The sequence below is a fragment of the Heterocephalus glaber genome, unplaced genomic scaffold (assembly GCF_053883595.1).
Source record: "Heterocephalus glaber isolate CG9 unplaced genomic scaffold, H.glaber_assembly_v1.0 deba00001572, whole genome shotgun sequence".
Taxonomy (NCBI): domain Eukaryota; kingdom Metazoa; phylum Chordata; class Mammalia; order Rodentia; family Bathyergidae; genus Heterocephalus; species Heterocephalus glaber.
Window position 1 is genome coordinate 1,368,209 of NW_028258357.1, and position 20,904 is coordinate 1,389,112.

General features: G+C 33.3%; 1 protein-coding gene across 27 annotated transcripts in view; it reads right to left on the reverse strand.

Moving 5' to 3' along the window:
• Ppfia2 (PPFI scaffold protein A2) overlaps window positions 1-20,904 on the reverse strand; it is a 482,684-nt gene that overhangs the window by 458,300 nt on the left and 3,480 nt on the right. For all 27 annotated transcript variants that reach the window (XR_015443500.1, XM_087192543.1, XM_087192527.1 and 24 more), the window contains exon 2: window positions 19,042-19,292. Coding sequence is in view for 26 of the 27 variants with exons in the window: in XM_087192543.1 (XP_087048669.1) it covers window positions 19,042-19,290 (249 nt within the window). In the remaining variant the exon portion in view is untranslated. The remainder of the gene's footprint in view (window positions 1-19,041; window positions 19,293-20,904) is intronic.

Sequence of the window (20,904 nt, forward strand, 5' to 3'; positions counted from 1 at the left end):
ATTGTGCAAGGTGTATAGATAGAAATATTAAATCAAAAGTTGCATAGAAGACAGGGTCATCATCACCAGACATTGTGAGTGATTCTCATTTTCAGTCCAGTTTGTGAAAACTACTCTACAGGATCAGGAGCCATGGAAAAGTATTATTTTTAACAGCTTAATTGAGAAATAAATTTCATAACATAAATTAATCTGCTGTAAGTGTACAATGTCATGATTTTATCATATTTATAGAGTTGTGTAAGCATCCATCAACATAGTAAGACTCTGAACTCCCATCAATCCCCAAAGGCTCCCTTCGTGTCCATTTTTGGTTTCTTCATGTGCTCACCTTGAGCCTCACACACACATGCATCTACTTTCCATTTTATAGCTTTGTCTTTTCTAGATACTTGATGAACATGGAGCCATACAATATGAACTGTTTTGTGACCAATTTGTTTCACTTAACCTAATGCTTTTCAGTTTTATTTGGCTCTAATACAGTAGTTTGTTACTTGTTAATAGCATTTCATTGAATTGACAGATATGCAGCATGTTTGTTCATTCTTTTACCACTTGAGGGATTTTTTTTTTTTGCTGTTTGCACTTAGTGGCTATTAGTAAATAAGACTGCTATGAACAACTGTGAGCAGGTTATATGCAGACATGTGTTTTTTATTTCTCTTGGTTAGATTTCTAGAACTAGAATTTTATGTTTTTTTAAACAAACTGTCAAATTGTTTTTGACAGAGGTTGTGTCAATTATATGACAGAGATGTATTGAAGTTCTGGATCCTCTAAAAAATGACTAAAAAGTAGTATTGTCTTTTGATTATAAATATTCTAGCAGATGTGTTGGGTAATTGCATTGTAATTTTAATGACTAATTTAATGACCTAATTAAAATAGGTGTCAAGCTGAAGGGAGAGCAGGGGAGTGAGTAAAAACTAAGAATTAAGATGCATCATGTAAAGGTATAAGTTTCCAATGAAAAATGTAAATGTATTGTATATCCAAAATGTACAAATAAAAGAATTAAAGGAAAAAAAGTAGGCATCAAGCGTATTTCCATGTGCTTGATATTTCCATCACTGGTGAAATGTCTATTCAAATCATTTACCCATTTTTAACTGGATTGACTCCTCCCTTTTGAATTACCGGATTTATTTATTCTAAATAGAAAGCCTTAATCAGATATGTTATTTTAAAATATTTTCTCTTAGTTGTCCTTATTCTTATTCGGTTAATAATATCTTTTAAAGCATAAACATTTTAATTAATGAAGTCTACTTATTCATTTTTATGAAGTGTTCTGGTAGCACCATGTCTAAGAAAACTTTATGTAATCCAAGGTCTCAAAGATTTTCTCTTATATTTTCTTTAAAAATGTGTAGTTTTGTTTTTAGATTTAGGTCCATGGCTTCTTTGATTTGAACTGTTTTGATCTATTTGTTGCAAATCAATTGGCCATAAATCTAAGGGCTTATTGCTGTACTTTTTCTTCTTTTCTGTTGACCTATATGTCTAACATTAAGCAACTCTGATTAGTACAGTTTCATAGTAAGTGGTAAGATTAGTACATTTAAGTTCTTCAGGAAAGGTGATTGCTTTTCACCACTATTGAAACAGTTATTAACATCCAGAAACTATAACAAACCTAGGAATACACAAGAAGATGAACTAAGAAAGATAATTGCTTATTTTTCCCACAAAAAAGGCATGATTTTTTTAGAAAATTGTTTTAAATTGTCTTTTTGATTAATTACATTTATTGCACTTGTTTAAGCTCATGGGCTTTTCCTCCCAGTAAGTATGTATTGTGGACCAGCTCTGTTGATAAGAACAACTACAAAAGTTGGGCAATTTTCTTGTTAATTCATTTGTGAAATAAGACAGCAGAAAAGACAGTAAATATTTGAGAGTGTAGAATCGGCTGAAAAGTGAAGACTCAGGCACCTAGCACAGGTTTGTCCCAACATTTAGAGAGCTCAGTACAGTGGTAGCTTTCTAGAGCTAAAAAGAAAAGAACTGGGATCAAGTCTGGACAGGGTAGAGTGGCCCTGGTGAATCCTCCTCAAGTAGAAAATCATACAGACCACATAACAGAACTAATAATCCCTAGACTATACATCTTCCTGTGGATTATGTAGATTGAGTTGATTGAGGATAACTACATTCTCAAGCATCTGATCAAAACAAAATAATATTATCTATGATTAAAATGACTTGCACTAACAATTTTGTTAATAAAACAATTGCTACAAAGTAAAAAATAGGCATGTGGAAGAGATGGCAAAACAGTAAGAATGAACAATAAAACAACAAATGATGAAAGAGATTATGGACACCAGATACTGAAGTTACCTGGAAGATGTAAAGTAGCCATGCTGAAAATGTTCAAGATGAAATTATAAAACAAATTGAAATTGTATAATTTAAAAGGACAATGATAATAACAAAAATTACCAAATAAGTATATTGAAAAACAAATTAGATACAGAAGATTAATTGTTGAACCAAAAGGTAGGAATGAAAATAAAATTCCAAAGGAATCATTGAGAGAAAAATAAATAGAAAATATGGAAGAAAGGATAGGAAGAATAGAAGATATAGAAAGATCAAGTATATGGAAAATGGAATTTCCAGATGAGAGACAAAATGTGTCAGAAGTAATATTTAAAGAAACAAGTAAAAAACTTCCCAATTATGTCACAATGTTAATAATCTCCATGAACATCAGCAGGGAAAATAAATAAACATTTCAAATGAATCATATTAAAACTTCTTTAAGGTCTTAAAAGCAGCCTAAAAGTAAAGCAGAAAATGACATTTTCCCCTCAAAGAGTCAATAATTAAATTGAAAAAATGCCTTCTCAATTGCAACAATAAAAGTCTGAATTAAAAGATATGTTGAATGTCAAAAGAAAATAACTCAACCTAAAACTCTACATCCAGGAAAACATTCTTGAGGAATAAAGGAAAAATGAAGACATTTTCTGAATATCTTAAATTGAAAAAGTTATACCATCTGTAGACTTATGCTAAAGAAAATATTAAAGGTTCTCCTTCAGCTAGGAGAAAAATTATCCCAGATGGAAAATTTGACTTCCAGAAAGAATGATTAGGAATGTAAATTGTAAATGTGTGAATAAATGTAAAGGAATTTTGTCTTTATAAAACTACAATAATAATTTATTTTATATGAATATATAAGGTAGGAAAATTACACATTAAAAATCACACTTTATTGAGGAAGCACAATGTAACTTTGAGGTTAGCTATTAAAAGAGTAGCAAATGTGTAAAACTTCCAGAGTAGCAGAGAGAAAAACTAGAATAATAAAAATACATTCAATCAATTCAAAAGAAATATGAAAAATTAGTAAAAGAAATACAATATATAGAAAAATAGGCGACACACAAATATCCAAATAATTACTTTAAATATAAAGATGCCACATAATTAAAACACTAAGATTACCAGACTGCATAAAAATAAAATCCAAAACCTATTTGTTATTTGTGGAAAATATGTATAAGAACGCAAATACATTATAATTGGAGGTATAGAACTAGTATATGGTATAAACAACAATATAAAAAGAAACTTGCTACAATACTAATAGAAATACTAACACAATAGACATAAATAAAGAAAATAAATAAATAAGACTTAAGAGAAAATATTTGTCAATGAATGAATGTGGAATCTCTGATGATAAGTTTCATTGGTCATGAAGTCATAATAATAATGTAGTTGAATGAGACTAATATCAGCCTCAAAGTATACAAAAAATATCAAACAATTGTAAGTAGAAGTAGAGAATTTGTTATCCTACTTGGAGTCATTGAAACTTGTTATTATTCCAACAAAATCTTCAAATGTGAAATTCCAAGTAAAGTTACACTTTTAGGAATACAAATGAAATTTATATAACAAGGTTACTAAAAATTGTAATTTCAGAAGTCATACTTTTTCTATAAAAAGATGCTAAGTGATTAGCTTCTTTTAATTCAAAAAACAGTGACTGTCACTGATTATTTGGCCAGGTTGAACATGATTCATAGGTCTGCAAGCTGATGGCAAAATAGATCAGACATTTGGCTAATAAATTCTTTTGAAGGGTGCTTTCATAAATATTGCTAAATACTGTTTCACTATGTAAAATTAACAAATATGAAGTATTTTTGCTCTTTTGAACTGAGTTTATCCCCTTCATGTTAGAAGTAGATCATTAGGCAAAATCTTCATGATCAGAAACTTTCAAACTAATTTTTTATTTAAAGATTTGGTCAATTATTGATCAATAAATAATAAATCACTAAAATGCAAATGTATCTTATAAAATATTGAGTTACAATACTACAATTCTCAGTTAAAGAATATTACCTTAGAAATTAATATAAACTACCAAATATAAAACAAACTACAATAAAATAATAATTCATAATTCAATAAAATTATTTTATTATAAAAAATGAAAAGTCAAATTTTAATAAAGGTTCATTCCTGAAAATTTTCCTTTAGTTAAGATCAAGTTTAACATGGGCTTACAAGAAGGCAATGATGATGATGATGATGATGATGATGATGATGATGATGATGACGATGATATGATGATGGAGGGTGGAGAACAAGAACAACAATAAGCAGAAGAACAAGAATAAGAAAGAATTAGTGATTAAAGCATAAATTGCTTCAGATAAAACCTAATCAAACATTCTATGTTTTATCTTTTTGCCCTTGTATAAAATGTCAGATATAAATATAAAATAGTGGTAGCATTATAATTTTACTTAATTATCTGTAGAATGTCTTTCTTAAAAACTGGTTTAGTTAGAGGAATAAATGTAAGAGTAAAAGCAATTTATTTACATTTTGATCCCTAGTGCTCTAAACATAAAATATTCAAAATGCCACCGTTATCACTTGATATATAAACTGACTTTATTCTAGAGGGGATTTGAGTTGTAATGTCAATGGTAATTTCCTACATGTAATGACTTCTGTGTGGAAGATACTTTAGGCATGAGTCTTCATAAATTATATTTATTTTCTTCTTTTATCAAGATCTTTAATATATGTCATCTAATTTTTATTATAAAAATTGACTATTAAACATGGAATAAATATTATAGACAATGTTTTCAAAAACAAAAATATTTCCATTGTTTTTATTAATAGTTTATTATTAATGTTGTTTTATTTGGTCAGAATACTGACAAAATGCAGATACTGTTGTAGAGAGAAAAATCAGCCATGTTATAATCAGAAGAGAATCCTCTGACTTCACAGAACATAGAGGTCAGTTGAGGGATTACAAGTAATACAAATAAATAAAATATACCTTTGCTAGATGGTTGTGTCTCACAGAAAAGTTAATAAAAAGGGATGAGCTTTATGGGTGGTATTTAAGACCACTGGGAAGACAGTGTTCCAGTAAAGACCTGAAAGAGTTAAGAGAGCAAGCATGTGGTAATCTAGAGGACTTTTCCATGCCTAGTATATAGCCAGGGCAAAGTCTTCCAGACGGCTGTGCTCACAGTCTGACATGTTGATTGGTAAAGTAGAATGAGTAAGCTGCAAAGGAACAGGAGATGACAACAGATAGGAAAAGGAGAGGGATCAAAATTTAACACTGTAGTCGTTTAAAGACCTGGGCTTTTGCACAGAATAGGGGATGACAGGAGGCATTTGATGGAGTTAAACAGATGTGAAACAAAATTTGACTTAATTTTTATCAGAGTCAAGATCTCTCATTACTCTGAATTAGACTGATAGGGTACCTTCAGGTAAGAGCTGATGACTAACTTGAGATGTAGAGGTATTTGTAGTTGTACAATTGTACATCTAGTTAAAATATCAAACTGAGAAACTTTGATCTTGTACCAAACACAGTATCTGAAAAAAATAAAACTCAGGTTTTTGACCTAAGCCAACAAAGATTGACATTGCTAGCAGTTGAGATACAGACAGCAAACTGAAAATCATGAGCTCAGTTTTGAACATGTTAAATTTCTGCATTTGACAGTAAGAATCAGAAGACCAGAGGAAATGTTTGGATTAGAAATGAAAAGTCTGGAGTCATCAACATTTAGATGATATTTAAAGCCAGAAAAGGAACAAGAGTATCAGTAGAGAAAGACAGAGGGAAAAAAACCAGAAACTGGGTCCTAGGTCAGGATGATGAGAAATCATCAATAATAAAGATTAAGGAGTGAGCAGTGAGGTAGAAGAAAAATCAGGAGCCTCTGTCCTATAAACAATTAAAACAGTGTTCTGAGAGATAAGCAGAGGTCTAGTTTGTCTATGGGTGCTGATAAAGTAGGCAGGAATGGAGTCTCAGAACAGAGCAGTGTAGATGAGGTGCATGGGATGAATGCTTGGCTCAAGTAGATTCAAGAGAAAATGGGGAAAGAGAATTAGAATAACCAAGTGTAGGAAACTTTTAAAAACTCTTTTGCTCAAAAAGGGAAAGATAAATGGAATGGTAAATTAGTAGGGCATGAGTATGTAGAAATTGTTTTAATAGAAGAAAAATGTACTTAAAGCTGTTGTTTATAATCTCATAGAGATGGCAACATTTCTGATGCCAAAAAGTAGGCAAAAGTTTGCCCTGGAAAAGCAGGAGGGGATGGGATCTAGAACTCAGGGAAAGGAGCAAATGTTTTCCAGTTTGGCATAGGAGAGAATAAGAAGCAATGAAACCACTAAAAATTATTGTCATTTTCAACAAATGTACAAATGAATTTTATATTCAGCAGAATTTAGGTAGTACCTTCTTATTGCCACTGTCTATTCCTAGTATCATAAGTAACTATTATTAGGGAACAAATGAATCAAAGATATTTGCAATACTATGTCATAAGAATAGAACTTGACACAAAGCAAGACAAGAAATATTTGTTGAACAAATAAAAAGTGCTTGTCCATCATTTTCCTTATGAGTGAAGTAATAAAGCTAAAATATATACCACTTATAGTCATTTATAATTATTAAATATCTCAAGGGTTCACTGGCTTTCCTGTGTCATGTGGTTTAACAAATACAGAAATCCATGTATTGAGTCTTCTAGATAAATACTTTTTCATTCAACTCATACTGTTTTGTGTATAAAAATTACTTAATGGTCTATAAGGTATGTTCAATAGCTACCCCTGCTTTTTTTGGTTGGGCTCCTGTTGCAGGCTTCCCTGTTTAGCACTCAGTTCAGACTTGTTCAAAGTCTGCATTAGAAGACTGAGGGAAAAATTGCCTTTACTCTGACATCTCCCAGTCATAGCAACTATTTCTGAGCCCTCTAGAGTTGGGACTGACTCTGGAAACTGAGGGAAAAGACACTTGTATGTGGCTGGTTCACTTGAGCCCTGTGGTTTGGGTTTTCTGGTTCTGGGAGGTGAATGTACAATCAATGACTTTTTCCTCCTGGTGTGTATTAAGACTTTCTCAAAGGACTCCTCTGTATGTTCTTGCCAGTTTACTTTACTTGACTTGCTGTCTATCTCGAATCAGTCTTCCAATTTGTAACTTATGATTCACCACCTGGGAAACTGGCCATCTGATAGCCTACTCACTCTATGGGTTTAAGATAACCCTAAGGAAGCTTTCCTTTTTAGGTCCCGTTTGGTCTTCAAAAATCTCCAATCTTTATCTTTTTGACCTTTGAGGACTTGAAGCTTGCCTAGCATGAGACTCTAGTCTGCAACAGAGGCAGGAACAACTTCAGCCACCATTACAGCTTTTATACTTCAGACTATATCCTCAGCCTCTGGAGGAAACACTTCTAACTGAATGGTTTTCCTGAGGCCCTTCTCACTTGGCTTAGAAGAATGGGAATCATCCCATGCCTAATACACAAAGAAGCAACAAACCAACAGCTCTCCAGAACAATGCTGTCCCTTTTCTAGCTTCTCCACCTCAGCCTTTAGAGATTTTACTGTATTTTTATTGTTACATTTCCAGTACATGATGATTACATAACTCCTCATGGCACGTTAGTGCATGTACATAACACATCTCAATTCTTTTTCATCCCCTTCTTCTTCTCTTTCTACCTCCTCTATCTCTTGGCTGCCCTCCCTTTTATAAAAGATCTATCTTTCTTCTATTATATTTTATTTTGCTCTTTATTTATATCTGGGTTTCACATATAAAAGAAAATGTGATATTTAAGCTTGTGTCTTTGATTTACTTCATTTAACATTATGGCCTCAAGATATACCAATTTCCCTACAAATGAATCATGTTTGTCCTTTGTTATGGCAGAGCTATACCCGGCCGTGTAAAAGTGCCACATTTTTTGTTCATCCATTCATCTGTTGACAGACATATAGGCTGCCTCTAGTATTTAACTAGTATTAGTTGTGCTGCTATAAATATGGGTAGGCATGAGCCACTATAATATGATATCTTTAAATCCTTCAGGAAGATACATACAAAGGGAACACATGGGCCAAATGGAATTTCTAGTTTTTGGTTTTTGAGCAATCTCCATACTGATGTGTATAATGTCTGGACTAGTGTACATTCCTATTAACAATAATATAGAAGGATTCCTTTTCCTCACAGCTTCTCTAGCATTTGTCATTGTTCAATATTTAGAAAATAGTCATTCTTTCTGGGGTAAAATAAAATTTCAGTGCTGCTCATATTTGCATTTCTCTAATGGCCAGATATGCATGATGAACTGTTTGTGTGTATTTATTGGTCATTTTTACTTCTTTGAAGAAATATCTATTCATTTATAGAGTTTTAAGATGCTGTTTGACCTAATACTGGACTTATTGCTTGGGCTACACTTTTGCCTCACCTGCAAAGGAGGTCTTGAACTTCACTCTTTTAGCTTTCCTTGAAACACTGAGAGAGAAATACTCACATTTCAATATCTGGATGCTTAAATAACACATTGTATGGCATAGTGGGAGTGTTCAGAGATATCAGCTAGTACACTTAATCTTGTCTTTATTATTTAGCATGTCATATAAGAATTAGCTTGGTGAAGAGGAGTTGCCCACAGTAAAAGAAATTCAGAGGAGTAAGTCAAAATCATTTAAGAACTAAGACAATGTGGTGTCGTGAAAGATAGATAGTTAGGATTTTTTCTTTTTGTAGAGGAAGTGTCAAAAAATAAATAACCTACCACAACAATTGGTTTTTAGTGACAGGAAGCATTATGAACAGGAGTTAGAGGGAAAATCAAACAGCAGTAAAGAAGATGAAGAAATTGAGACAATGAGCCAAGTTGGGAAATAAATTGATAGGAATAGAAAGGGCACATTAGAATGTAAGAGGAAGCACAATGTAAAGGAAACTGCTCGTGTTATGCTTATCATATTAAGAAATAGATTTGAATACATTAGCAAATTGCAAGTTGAGAGAAAGAATACTTGAAGATACTACAGGCAGAGTGTGAAGGAATTGAAAGAAATAAAAAGGAGGGATGGGAGATGTAGAAGGAAGTTTTTCCATGACAGAACAACAAAACCTAAGCTTGAAAAATGTAAGTAAACTAAGACAAAGAGTGAGTATAGATAAGTGGAGGGGGTTATATAGGTAAACCAGGATATAAAAGGAATGTTTGTGAAAATTTAAGGATGTAAGAATTTTGAGATGACAGGACTGACAGCACTGCATGACCCAAAGCATTTAAGGATATTATGGTTTAAGTATGAAGTGTCCCCCAAAGACTTAAGTACTGAAGGCTTGATCCCCAATATAGCAATGTTCAGAGATTGGGCCTAGAGAGGTGATTTGGTCCTGAGAGCACTAGCTTCATCAATTAATCGATCCATTTATGAGTTCATAGTTGCATGGGTTATTAGGAAGTGGAGTACAGTTCAAGAAAGTAGTTCATTTCAGGCAGGACTTTGAAGGTTATATCTTGTCCCTGGCCCCATCTTATCTGAACCTTCTCTCTCTCTCTGTTCCCTGGGCTCAAGAAGATGAGCACCTTTCCTCTTCTACACCATTCTACCAAAGTGTTCTGCCCCACTGTGAGCCCAGAAGCAAGGCAGCCAAGTAATCATGGACTGAAACCTGTGAAACTATGAGCCAAAATAAATCTTGCTCTCTGTAAGTTGTTATTCTCAGATATGTTGTCGCTACTACATAAAGCTGACTAACACAAAAGGGAATCAAGAATGAAAGAGGATCACTAGATTTTCAAAACATATACCCATTGGTGGAATACATAAGTGTACTTGAAAAATAAGTAATAATTAAGCATTATTATAAGGATTAAACATGAAAAGAGACAATGAGAAATAAAAGCTGCAGATGAACAACATTTCTTTCGGCCAGGGGAAAAAAAGTAAAAGGAAGAAAAAAACATATTAAGAAATTAGGAGAGGATAAAAGACACAGTATTTTTGTTTTTGACAAATCACTGAATGAAACAGTATGCTGGCTTTAGGTTTAACTGAAAATGTAGTTGTTCAATCCAGATGTTATAATCTCAACACAGTAGGAAGGGTTGCTGTTTGGTGTAATCAAAGATATGAACCCAACTATTGTGGAAGTGGAGAATGTGGGAAAACCATTTAGGGCAGAAAAAGTAAATCAGAGAAATTCCAAAATTTGATAAAATTGAAGAGAATATGGATTTTTCATGTTTTCAATTTATACAAGTGCTCTTTATTATCCAGTAAAATGTGCTGTTAAGGTTGGCTATAGATGATGATATCTACAGTAATAGTAACAGCAACAATAGCCACATTTAACATTTATTGAGCATGAACTATCTGTGAGGCATTGAATTGATCATTTGAGATGTTCCAAGCCATTTATTTTTCATAATGGTCCTACGTGGCAGTTTCTATCATTATTTGAATTAAGTACTTTGACCAAGGTTATTGAGCTGGTAAGTAGCAAGCCAAAAAAAAAAAAAAAAAAAAAAGGCTAAGCAGTTTAAAGTCTAAGCAGTTTGCTTCCAGAATAAAAGCACCTTTGGGAAGAATCTCTCATTCTCTGTAAATTTCACCTAATAAGACTGTATTTCAAAAGGTAAATGCATTACTCTCCTCCACAAGCTGACTTCAACTTTTCATTGAAGTGTATAACAGCACATCTCAAACAATACAAAATGTTTGGCATTTAACAATGGTTTCTGAAGTACATGCAAAATCTTCCTTGAAGCATCTCCTAAGTGAATATATCATCCTCTCTTTCCAATTTAGGAAATGGAGTTTCAGCAGATTCAAGTTACTTACCAGTGATCTCCAGTGTCTAAGTTACTTTTCTCATTGCAGAGATAAAATACCCAACACCCAAAATTAAAGGAGGAAAGATTTATTTCAGTTCACAGGTTGTAGAGGTTTCAATCCATATTCAGTCAGCTCCAAGGTAGGACAGTATGGCAAGGGGGCATCACAGAGGGGAAACAGTTCATGGCATGGCAGAGAGGAAGTAACAAGTAACAAGCAGCAAGAGCAGCAATAGCAGCAGCTTGCCTCTTTCTCTCATCTTTTAGGCTACCTGCCTTTTAGGGTGATGCCACCCACACCCAGGGTGGGCTTTCCCATTATCCACACCCAGAACTATGCTAAACCAATCAATGGACTAATTTACTAATCACATACTCTTGATCCCAGTGTCACATCCTTAATCCCAGCATCACACACTCCAGATCTAGCCACCTCCAAAAATCCCCATCTGTGACTCCATGAGGCTTTGGGAGGACATCTAGATGCAAGACATAACGCCCAACTTACAAGTAAATCAACACCAATTCAAATTAAGATCTGAATTAAATCCCAAGTCTTGGCCATTCTATACATCACTACCCTCTGACTATTTTTTCTCTTCAATATTCTTTACATTTTTATGGTTTTTCCTAGCTATATGGTTGATATTCTCATTACAAATGTCCATACTTCACTAGAGCATTATTATCATGACAAGACTTTCCATAACGTAACTATCCAAATGACTTTCAGTTACATTTTTAATAGATCAATTGTACTCGTGATCCTTCACACCAACCTATATCTATGCTCTGTCCCAAGTAATTTTGTAATGTTTTCCACTAGTTCTCCAGTCTGACCAATTAACACAACCCCCTTCACCCAAAATAAATCCAAAGAACAACAAAAATCCCTCAAGCAGAACCTTACAAAACACTTGCTCAGCCAGGTATGCTGGTATATGCCTGTAATCCTGGGAGGCTAAGGCATGAGTATTGCAAGTTAGAGCTGTGTCTAGGTAGTTTGGTGACCTGGCAAGACCCTACTTTAAAATACCAAAGGGGAGAGGAGAAAATGAGAAAGAAAAACAAAGAAAGAAAAAGGGCTAGGGATGTAGATCAGTGGTGCCACACCTGCCTGGCAAGCACAAGGTCCTGAATTCGAGTCCCAGTATGAGAGATAGAGAGAGAGAGAGAGAGAGAGAGAGAGAGAGAGAGAGAGAGAGAGAGAGCACTGGGGATGTAGCTCAGCATGAAGGCCCTGAATTCAATCTCCAGTACTAAAGAAAACAAAAAACAAACAAACAAAAAAGGACTCACTTATTTCTGCTTTGTTCTTAATCCTCTGCCATGCCCATGATATCATGCCAGTGCTAGCCTACTGCAGGATCAGATACATGGCACAGAGCCAAGTAACCCTGGTATGTTTAGCCAAGGCCATACTGGAACAGACAATAACCAGATGGTATATGTCTGGTTCGGTGGTTAAGTGGAATGTCAACTCAAGTGACTTTTGGATTTGCTTGGGGGATTGATGGAGTAGATTTTTGAGTGTGTTTAGGTGGGTAATGGAGGTGTGGCCTTGGGGTCTATACATGGTACCTTGGCCTTTCCTCTCTTGCACTGTTCCACTGCTCTTGTCCCAGTTGCCATGAACTATGTAGCTTTGCTTCATCATGGCCTTCTGCCATGATGTTTCTGCCTTGGAGCCACCTAATCATGGGATTAATTCCTTGGATACCATGAGCCAAATTAAACTTGTTCTGTAAATTGTGGGTGTTAGGTACTGTGTGTAACAATGGGAATGATGACTAGTAATAGCTGATTTAAGCCTACCTTCTGCTACCCAGTGAGTTGTTAGCCCAGCCTAGATCAGCCAGTCCAAGTGCAAATCACCTGAATTCTACAAACCTATACATTTTTGCCTCTGAGGTTTTGTGTATTCATTATACCATGTTATTTAAATAATAGGTAATTAATGCATGAGAATTATAATCCATCCAAAATTTAAAATGGCAGAAAAATTCATTCAAATTTCTGTAGATTATTTTATATACAAACTCCTGCCTTCCCTTGCCTATGATTAGCCCAGTCCAACTATCACTAAAAATAAGCTTTTTTTTAATGCTAGTGATCAAACCCAAGGCCTCATGCATGTAGGCAAGTGCTCTACCACTAAGTTATATTCCAAAATTTAATTCTTAACCTACAACCTTTCATCAGACATATCTATTGATTATTTTCCTTATTTATTCCCTATTTAATATTAAAAAAAAACAACACAGGACTATTGCTACCTCTTCTCATTTCTTTGATCAATTTAGAAACCCTAATCCTAACCTGAAAAGTAGAACATGGTCTAAATTTCAGTTACTTTTACATCCTTCAACAAGTCTCCATTGGAAAAACTCTACTGTGCCACATAAAACAGCCTAGAATATTTCCAACATTTTATTAACACTACCTCTGTAATATAACTTCCCATATGAAACTTTCTGTAGCTAATCATGTATTAATTTCAAAGCTCAGATACTGTCAGAAATTCTACAATCTTCCAATCCTTTATTTACTTCGGTCCATTTCTGTATTTTTTCCAAGCAGCTCTATTTGCTGAGTCATCTGAAAGCCAAACTACATTACTTTTCCTCCCATCTCTTGTATAATCATATGTAACTATACACTAATTCACAAGAGACCCTCAATATATGCTAGACAGAGAGATGAAAAAAATGTTAAACTTTTAAGTTTGCAATAGAAAATATAGCCCTCTTATCTGTCCCCTAAATATTCTTAAGTATATAAAAATCAGTAAGTACTTACTTGTTTGCTTTGTTTTGAAAAATGTTCAAGAATATTTGTTTTCAATATTTGTTGTAAAATATTCTAATTTTCTAGTGATTACTCAAATACACATGTAAAGTTAATATTTTGGTATTCTGGAAGCATTTTGATATTTAATGCTTTATAAATTAATTAGTTTTTACTTTTATCATTTTCTTTAATCATTGTTAACTACCCTGTGCGGATCAGTATTAACCACTTTTTATAGCGTGAAAATCAGAAGTCTTGATTCATGCAGGTGACAGTGGTAGGGTCACAGTTTATACCAACTTATACCAAATATTTCTATTTTGAGTTTATTGATTTTTCTGCAACAAAATGAAATATATAAATATATTATTTATATCTAATACAAATAATATATATAAATGATATAGTATAAATATAAATTATATATATATATATTTTTTTTAGCTTTAGAAGCCTTTACTATGTGCTGAGTGCTTTTGTGAACCAGGCAATGGTGGATAAGGATTAAGATCTGCTTCTGTTGTCAAAGCTTATAGTTTATGCAGGGAAATAGACACAGAAGTAAATAATTTAATTATAATATGATGAATGATAAAGGTAAGTAAAACAGAGGAAATTACCTTGGATTCAGAAAGAATTCCTGAAGGAGATAAAGTGTTAGCTAGCATGAGAAATTAGACAGGTAAATCCTCTGATGAAGAACATTACACACGGAGCAAAAAGACTAGAACAGCATGGAGCTTGTAGAGGCACTACAAACAGTGCGGTACTTTTTAAGCATACATTATGACATATTTGCAAAAAGGAAGTGTGAAGATGGAGCAAAGAAGTTCAGGACTGGGTAATGAAGGAACTGAAAAGAACAAAGACATTTGAGAATTTGAATATGAAAACAGCATGGCTCACTGAAGATGGAAGTCAGAGATCAGGGAGAAGGCAAGGATTCTCGAGTGTCAGTATAAGGAACTAGTACAGACTCCGGTGGAAAGTGGAAGGCAGGGAAGGCCTGGTTTCATGGCATACTGAACGTGAAGTTCTGTGGAATATTAAAATGTATCTGCACATTCAGAAGGTGGATAATTGATGGCTTTGAAACATCAGACCTGCGGATGGGGAATAATGTGGAATTACCAGCACTCTTTGAACACAAACAAACTCAAGCAGATAATAAAAAGCTGAACACCATGGCTACAAACTAATTTGCATGGTTAGAATTGTTAAAATTACTGCTGTATTTCTTCATAAAGGAGTAACAGGAGAGAAGTCAAGTAAAGCAAAGTTCCAAACCGCTACCAATTAAAAACAGTGTGGAGGCGATTTAAAGAATCTTTATCATAAAGTTTGTCACTTTCAATACTATTTGGCTAAAATAATTTTCATTTTTATGTTACTGTAGTACTTTTCAATTTCATATGCTTTATTTCTGCCTCAAACTTTCTATTTATGGTAGCCATTTTTTCTTTCCAGTTCAGCGTAAAATACAATGCCACCAAACAGCACAGATGCATTGCTTTACAAATTACTTAAAAATATCAAGAAATACCAACTAATGAAAAATATTCCTCTATTACTTGCAAAACTCATATATCTGAAAGTGTACATACTATGTTATTAAATGCTTTTTTAAAAATGATGTCATCACTATCTCTCCAAGCCTGTGAATTTGTAGGGACATTTCTAATAATAACGTACAAGTCATAATTAAAAATACATGTCAAACTACATGGGGAACAGATCAGAACTACAGAGAGCTAAATGTACAGGCTTATAATTTTAAATTTACAGTTTCAAAATTCATAAACACTGGCGGCTAGCTAATTTAATTTGTGGCAAAAGCAGATCTGTGCTAACATGAGCTTATTTGTAGTCTCTATTTTTTTCAATGAAATAGAAATATCTATAGGATTCTCTTCAGAAATACATGCATGTAATTATGGAGTGCTTTTAAAAATCCTTCTGGAGGAAAGTTTCAACATGCATTATATGATATATAATAAAAATATGGTGGATATTTAAATAAACATAAAAATAGTACAGCAAAAGACACATTGCCATCATTCCCCCTCAAAATACTCCCTCTCACTTCAAACTTACTTATCCCATCTTTCTCGCTACATTCTACAGCGGTTCTGGAAGATCTCTCTCATGAATGTCTTTCTAGTTGCTGCCTCAATGTTCTGAATCCATTTAAAATGTTTAAGGCAGGGCTGGGGATTTAGTTCAGTGGTGCCTCACCTGCCTTTAAGTGCAAGGTCCTGAGCTCAAAAAATGTTTAAGGCAATTTGTGGCAAATAAAACCATTATTGTATGTTCTCATCCACCTTATTTACTAAGTTTGCCACTGTGCAACTTGTGGCTCTTCCCCAAAATCAGAATGCTCATGAAAGGTAGACATTGCGCATCAATTCACAACATCAAGAAAGCCACAATATTGGAACTAAAGATACGCATTAAGGAGGACATTCAGAACTGCTTCTGAAAGTGCCAAGCATGATGAGATAAGTGTGCTTGAAGTGAGAAGGAATATTCTGAGGAGGATTAATGGCAATGTGTCTTTTAAAAATATTTTATTATTATATGGTGTTTGTATTCATTTTAGGGATTAGGTACATGTACTTAATATATTTTGATTATTTTAATTCCATTTCCTCTTCCTACTCTTCTTTCTCCCTCCTTCTCTATATCCTCTTCCCCCATTTTCATTACTATTATTGCTATTCTTATTGTTATTATTATTATCAGTTCATGTTTGCGATAGATGATGACTACATTCATTGCAAGTAGTTAGTACATGACAATGTGATTCTGTAATTTTAAAATTTGAACATTTACTGTATATTTATCACCCCTGACACATGCAGAAAATTAGTAAAATTCTGAACTTCAAAGCACAACTCAAGTGTTTGGTTAACAAATTGTATATTAGTATAATTAAAAAATTAAATTTTCAATGGCATCATAACCTAGATATTCAATCTAACTGGGTTTCTAGAATTAAGACTTTTTTTCATTTTTGTGTGTAAGAGATTGTTGTACACAATATAGTTCTGAATAAAAATATTTCCAGGGCTGGGGATTTAGCTCAGTGGTGCCGCCATCTGCCTCGCAGGCACAAGGTCCTGAGTTCAATCCCCAGTACAAAAAAATATATATATATATTTCCACCATTCTCCTTCTTTTTTCTCCAAATTATCTTTTCCTAACACTTCATTTTTACAGCAGCCTTATAAAATAGTAAACCTTTTTATGGAAGAGTAAATATTTTTAAAAGCTCCCATTACTTTAGAAACATTTTGATAGAGTTAGGATTGAGAATAAAAACATTAGGTTTTAATTTTAAAAATTCAGAAAGGATTCTTGCTGAGTCTTACAGGTAGAATCAAATTGTCAACTTTCAGGGAAATGGGAACATATTGTGGCACTTATTTAATTAAAAACATCAGTTGACTGCTCTTCCAGTACATACTGAATGTATTTCCATCTTGTCCCCAGTCTACTAAAATCCTAGGCCTGTAGCCCAAAATAGAAATGATTGTCATTTTGTGCTTACTACAGAAGCTGAGGAGCAGTGTGAGGGCTTTGTTATCCTTCTCTACCAACAACATTAACCACCTCGAACAGTTTTGAAGAAGCAAGAGCATGGTGATATTTCTAGAAACCAACTCAGGAAAAACAATTGCAAAGACTGAGGTATCTACCTTGACAAAAGTCATTTTTGGTGAAGATTGGATAGTTGTCCTTTGAAATAAATCAACACATGCTGTGTGATTAAATGAACCAGTGTTATCAACAGGTCAAAGTTATTTGAAAAAGTATTTCATCTTAACAAAAAACAAACTAATTGAAAATGTAAAGGACTGGAATCAGAGTTAGTCATATAGGGTTCTGGGATCATCTAATGGTATTTCATCAGAGATATTACATTGCAAGTTAATAGTACCACAGGATTTAGAATTTTATCAACTTTTACTATGTAGTTTTCAAAATTACTGAAAAGATGTGTGCTGCAAGACAATTTCATAGAAAGAAGTGAATTTTTTGCTCTGTTGTCTTTTAAACCAAAAGACAAGGTTGTATTTAAAAGAAAACTATAGTTTATTGGAAATGACTATTTAAAATCTCATTAATATTTTATGACTTTTCTAATATCTAAAAGAAGCATAACTATGGAATTGTTCTGTAGGTAATAGATCTTTAATAATAACAATTTGTAAATAAGATGGCAAATATCAAATTTTTATAAAAGATTAACAGAAATGTATTTAAAAATAACTAACCTAACAAAAGTAAATTTGTGAGAATAACACTGAACTTTTGCTCTTTCTCGATTTCTAAAGTGTCTTTAAATTAAAAAGAAACATTTAAATTTTGTGTTGTTTTTTGATTTAGTGACACTAGGGATAAAATCAGGACCTTATGCATGATTGGTAAGTGCATCACATTGCTCTTTATCTTCAGATATCTCCCTAGTTGAAGTATCTTTTAATAAGAAAGCATAATGTGTCAGTAATTTAAGAATTTTAAAGCAGGTATTAGACATTTTTACAGAAAGAGAAAAAAATAATTAGACAGTAGACTTTCAAACTACTATCATTTCCATAGACAGAACACACAATTGAAAATTGAAAATAGGTGTTTTTCAAATGTCATAACTGTGTTTAAAAAGTAAGAAGAAATGTAAAACAATTCCCCACAATCTAGAAACTAAAAGCTGATCAACAAATGGTTTCTCACTCCCACAAAAGCATAAAGATAAAATTTTCAAAAAAGAAAACAGACAGGGATTCATGCTTCACAGACAAGCACACACGCACACACACGCACACAAGTATACCATGATTTTATCTGAGGTAGATATATAAAATTATATATATTATTAACTATATAATATATAATTATATTATCATTAATTATGTAATATATAATATAAATCACTTCTCTATTCTTAAATTTTTCTTACAAAAACATGCATAATATGTGAAAAAATGGTGGGAATAAAGCATGTCTTATTAAAACCTTACCACATTTTCAATTATACTAGGAAAGACAAACCCTACTGGAAGCATACCTGTGGCAGGGCTGAATTGAGCTGTCTCTGGAGTGAGTCTCTGTCATAGATGACATCCTGCAGTCTCTGCTGGGCAAGTGACAGGCTTTCCTGGGTCTCTCGAAGGGTGTCTAGAAGACGATCCCTTTCGTCCAGCATATTTACCATCAGTTGCTCAAAATGGGAGTCTGAGTCCGAGCCACTGCTTTGGGACCCCCTTTGGCTCATTGGGGTATCCTCGTTAATCGTGGGCATCACTTCACACATCATTGCTTAAAAAAGATAAAGGCAGAGTCAGTAAAGGAATGGCTTCCAAAAATCCCACCTGATTATCATCTCACTTAACTCTTAGCAGCTCATTAGTCTAGTTGGCCCTCTTTCTCCTTCCCATTCCCCCATCTTTAACCAAGCTGAACAGTTTTGATCTCAATAAAATATGACCCCTTCCCTTTCTCCAACTGACTTGCTTCTCTTTCTCCTCATGGCAATCCACCTGTCAAACACAATATGTCTTCACCTGTTTCTCAGTTTTCTTTTTTATGATTTATCCCACTTAATTCACAGAGATATGTTATTTCAATTATTATTTCACTACCTTTTTTTGGCTGCAAGTTTGAATCTCTTGAAATACTATCTCTATGTTAATTGTTATTGTACTGTCAACAGGAAGTATGTGGTCTGTTAAAGGAGTAGGAAGTAGAAAACTTTTGAATGACTTTGACAATTAAAGTGAAATAATGTTCATTCTTTCATTTAGAAAATCCACAAATACTTGAATATCATATATAGTAAACTACTTTGATTTTCTTATTTTTCTCAACAAACTTTGTCATGCCAATTAAAGGGTTTTTAACATTATAACTTTCAAGTTGTTAAGTATTACTGACTGAATTAGACAAACTTTATGAAATAGGCTGTAATAAATAAATGTGTTTTCATTATTCTGTTTCTAATAACTCTTGATATTCCTTTGTTTCCTGTTAGATGCACTGTCTGTTTTCCATCTAAACATTACAAACTAACACTCTTTCAAATATTCCAAAAAACAGATGTGTTAAATTACATTAGCTAATTTAGTAACTTCACCTCTCAGCTGCTAATCACAAGCTTTAAATCATGAAATAAATGAACTGTTGAAAATATTTTTTAAATAATTTATTAATTAGATTTTAAATCTACAGCATAGATATTGACAGGCAACAAGGTATTATTACAGAGTGTCTTTTTAAAAATCATTCTTGTTTTCTTTCATCCTGTATTTTATGTTTTAAAAAAGTCCAGCTCAACTCAGTTTTAGTTGTACAATCCCAAGAGCTATTAATTAGAGGGCTTGGGTTTGCAGAAGACGATGTGGAAAACAGCTGGCTTGGCTGCTGATGCTGGAATATTCTTTGGTTTTATAATGTAAGGTCAATTCATTTTTCTGCCTACATATTTATGTCCTTGGGAAAAATATTTCTGGTAATATTTTAAAATAAAATGTCAAGATTCTTCTTATAAATTGTGTTACTGAGGAGAGAATTTGATTATTTGTGAATGATTTATTCAGGCCTCACAGAAAACTAAGAGAAACTTTTCATATACTAAAAGGAAATTATTTTGTGACCATTGATCTATGTAATTCTAGGGTAATGCAAAATGATTTGAGATTTTACTCATAACTCAAAATATTGAGCTACCTAAAGGCAGGAACTTGACTTGTTCAATTCCTATTTACCCTAAAATAAATGCCAGGGTAGGTGAATAGAATAAACTTACATACACACACGGACACACACACACACACACACACACACACAGTACTACACTACTACTACTACTACTACAATGTTACCCAAGTACCATTTTGTCTTTTTATCAATTTGATTTTCATTCAAGGACTCA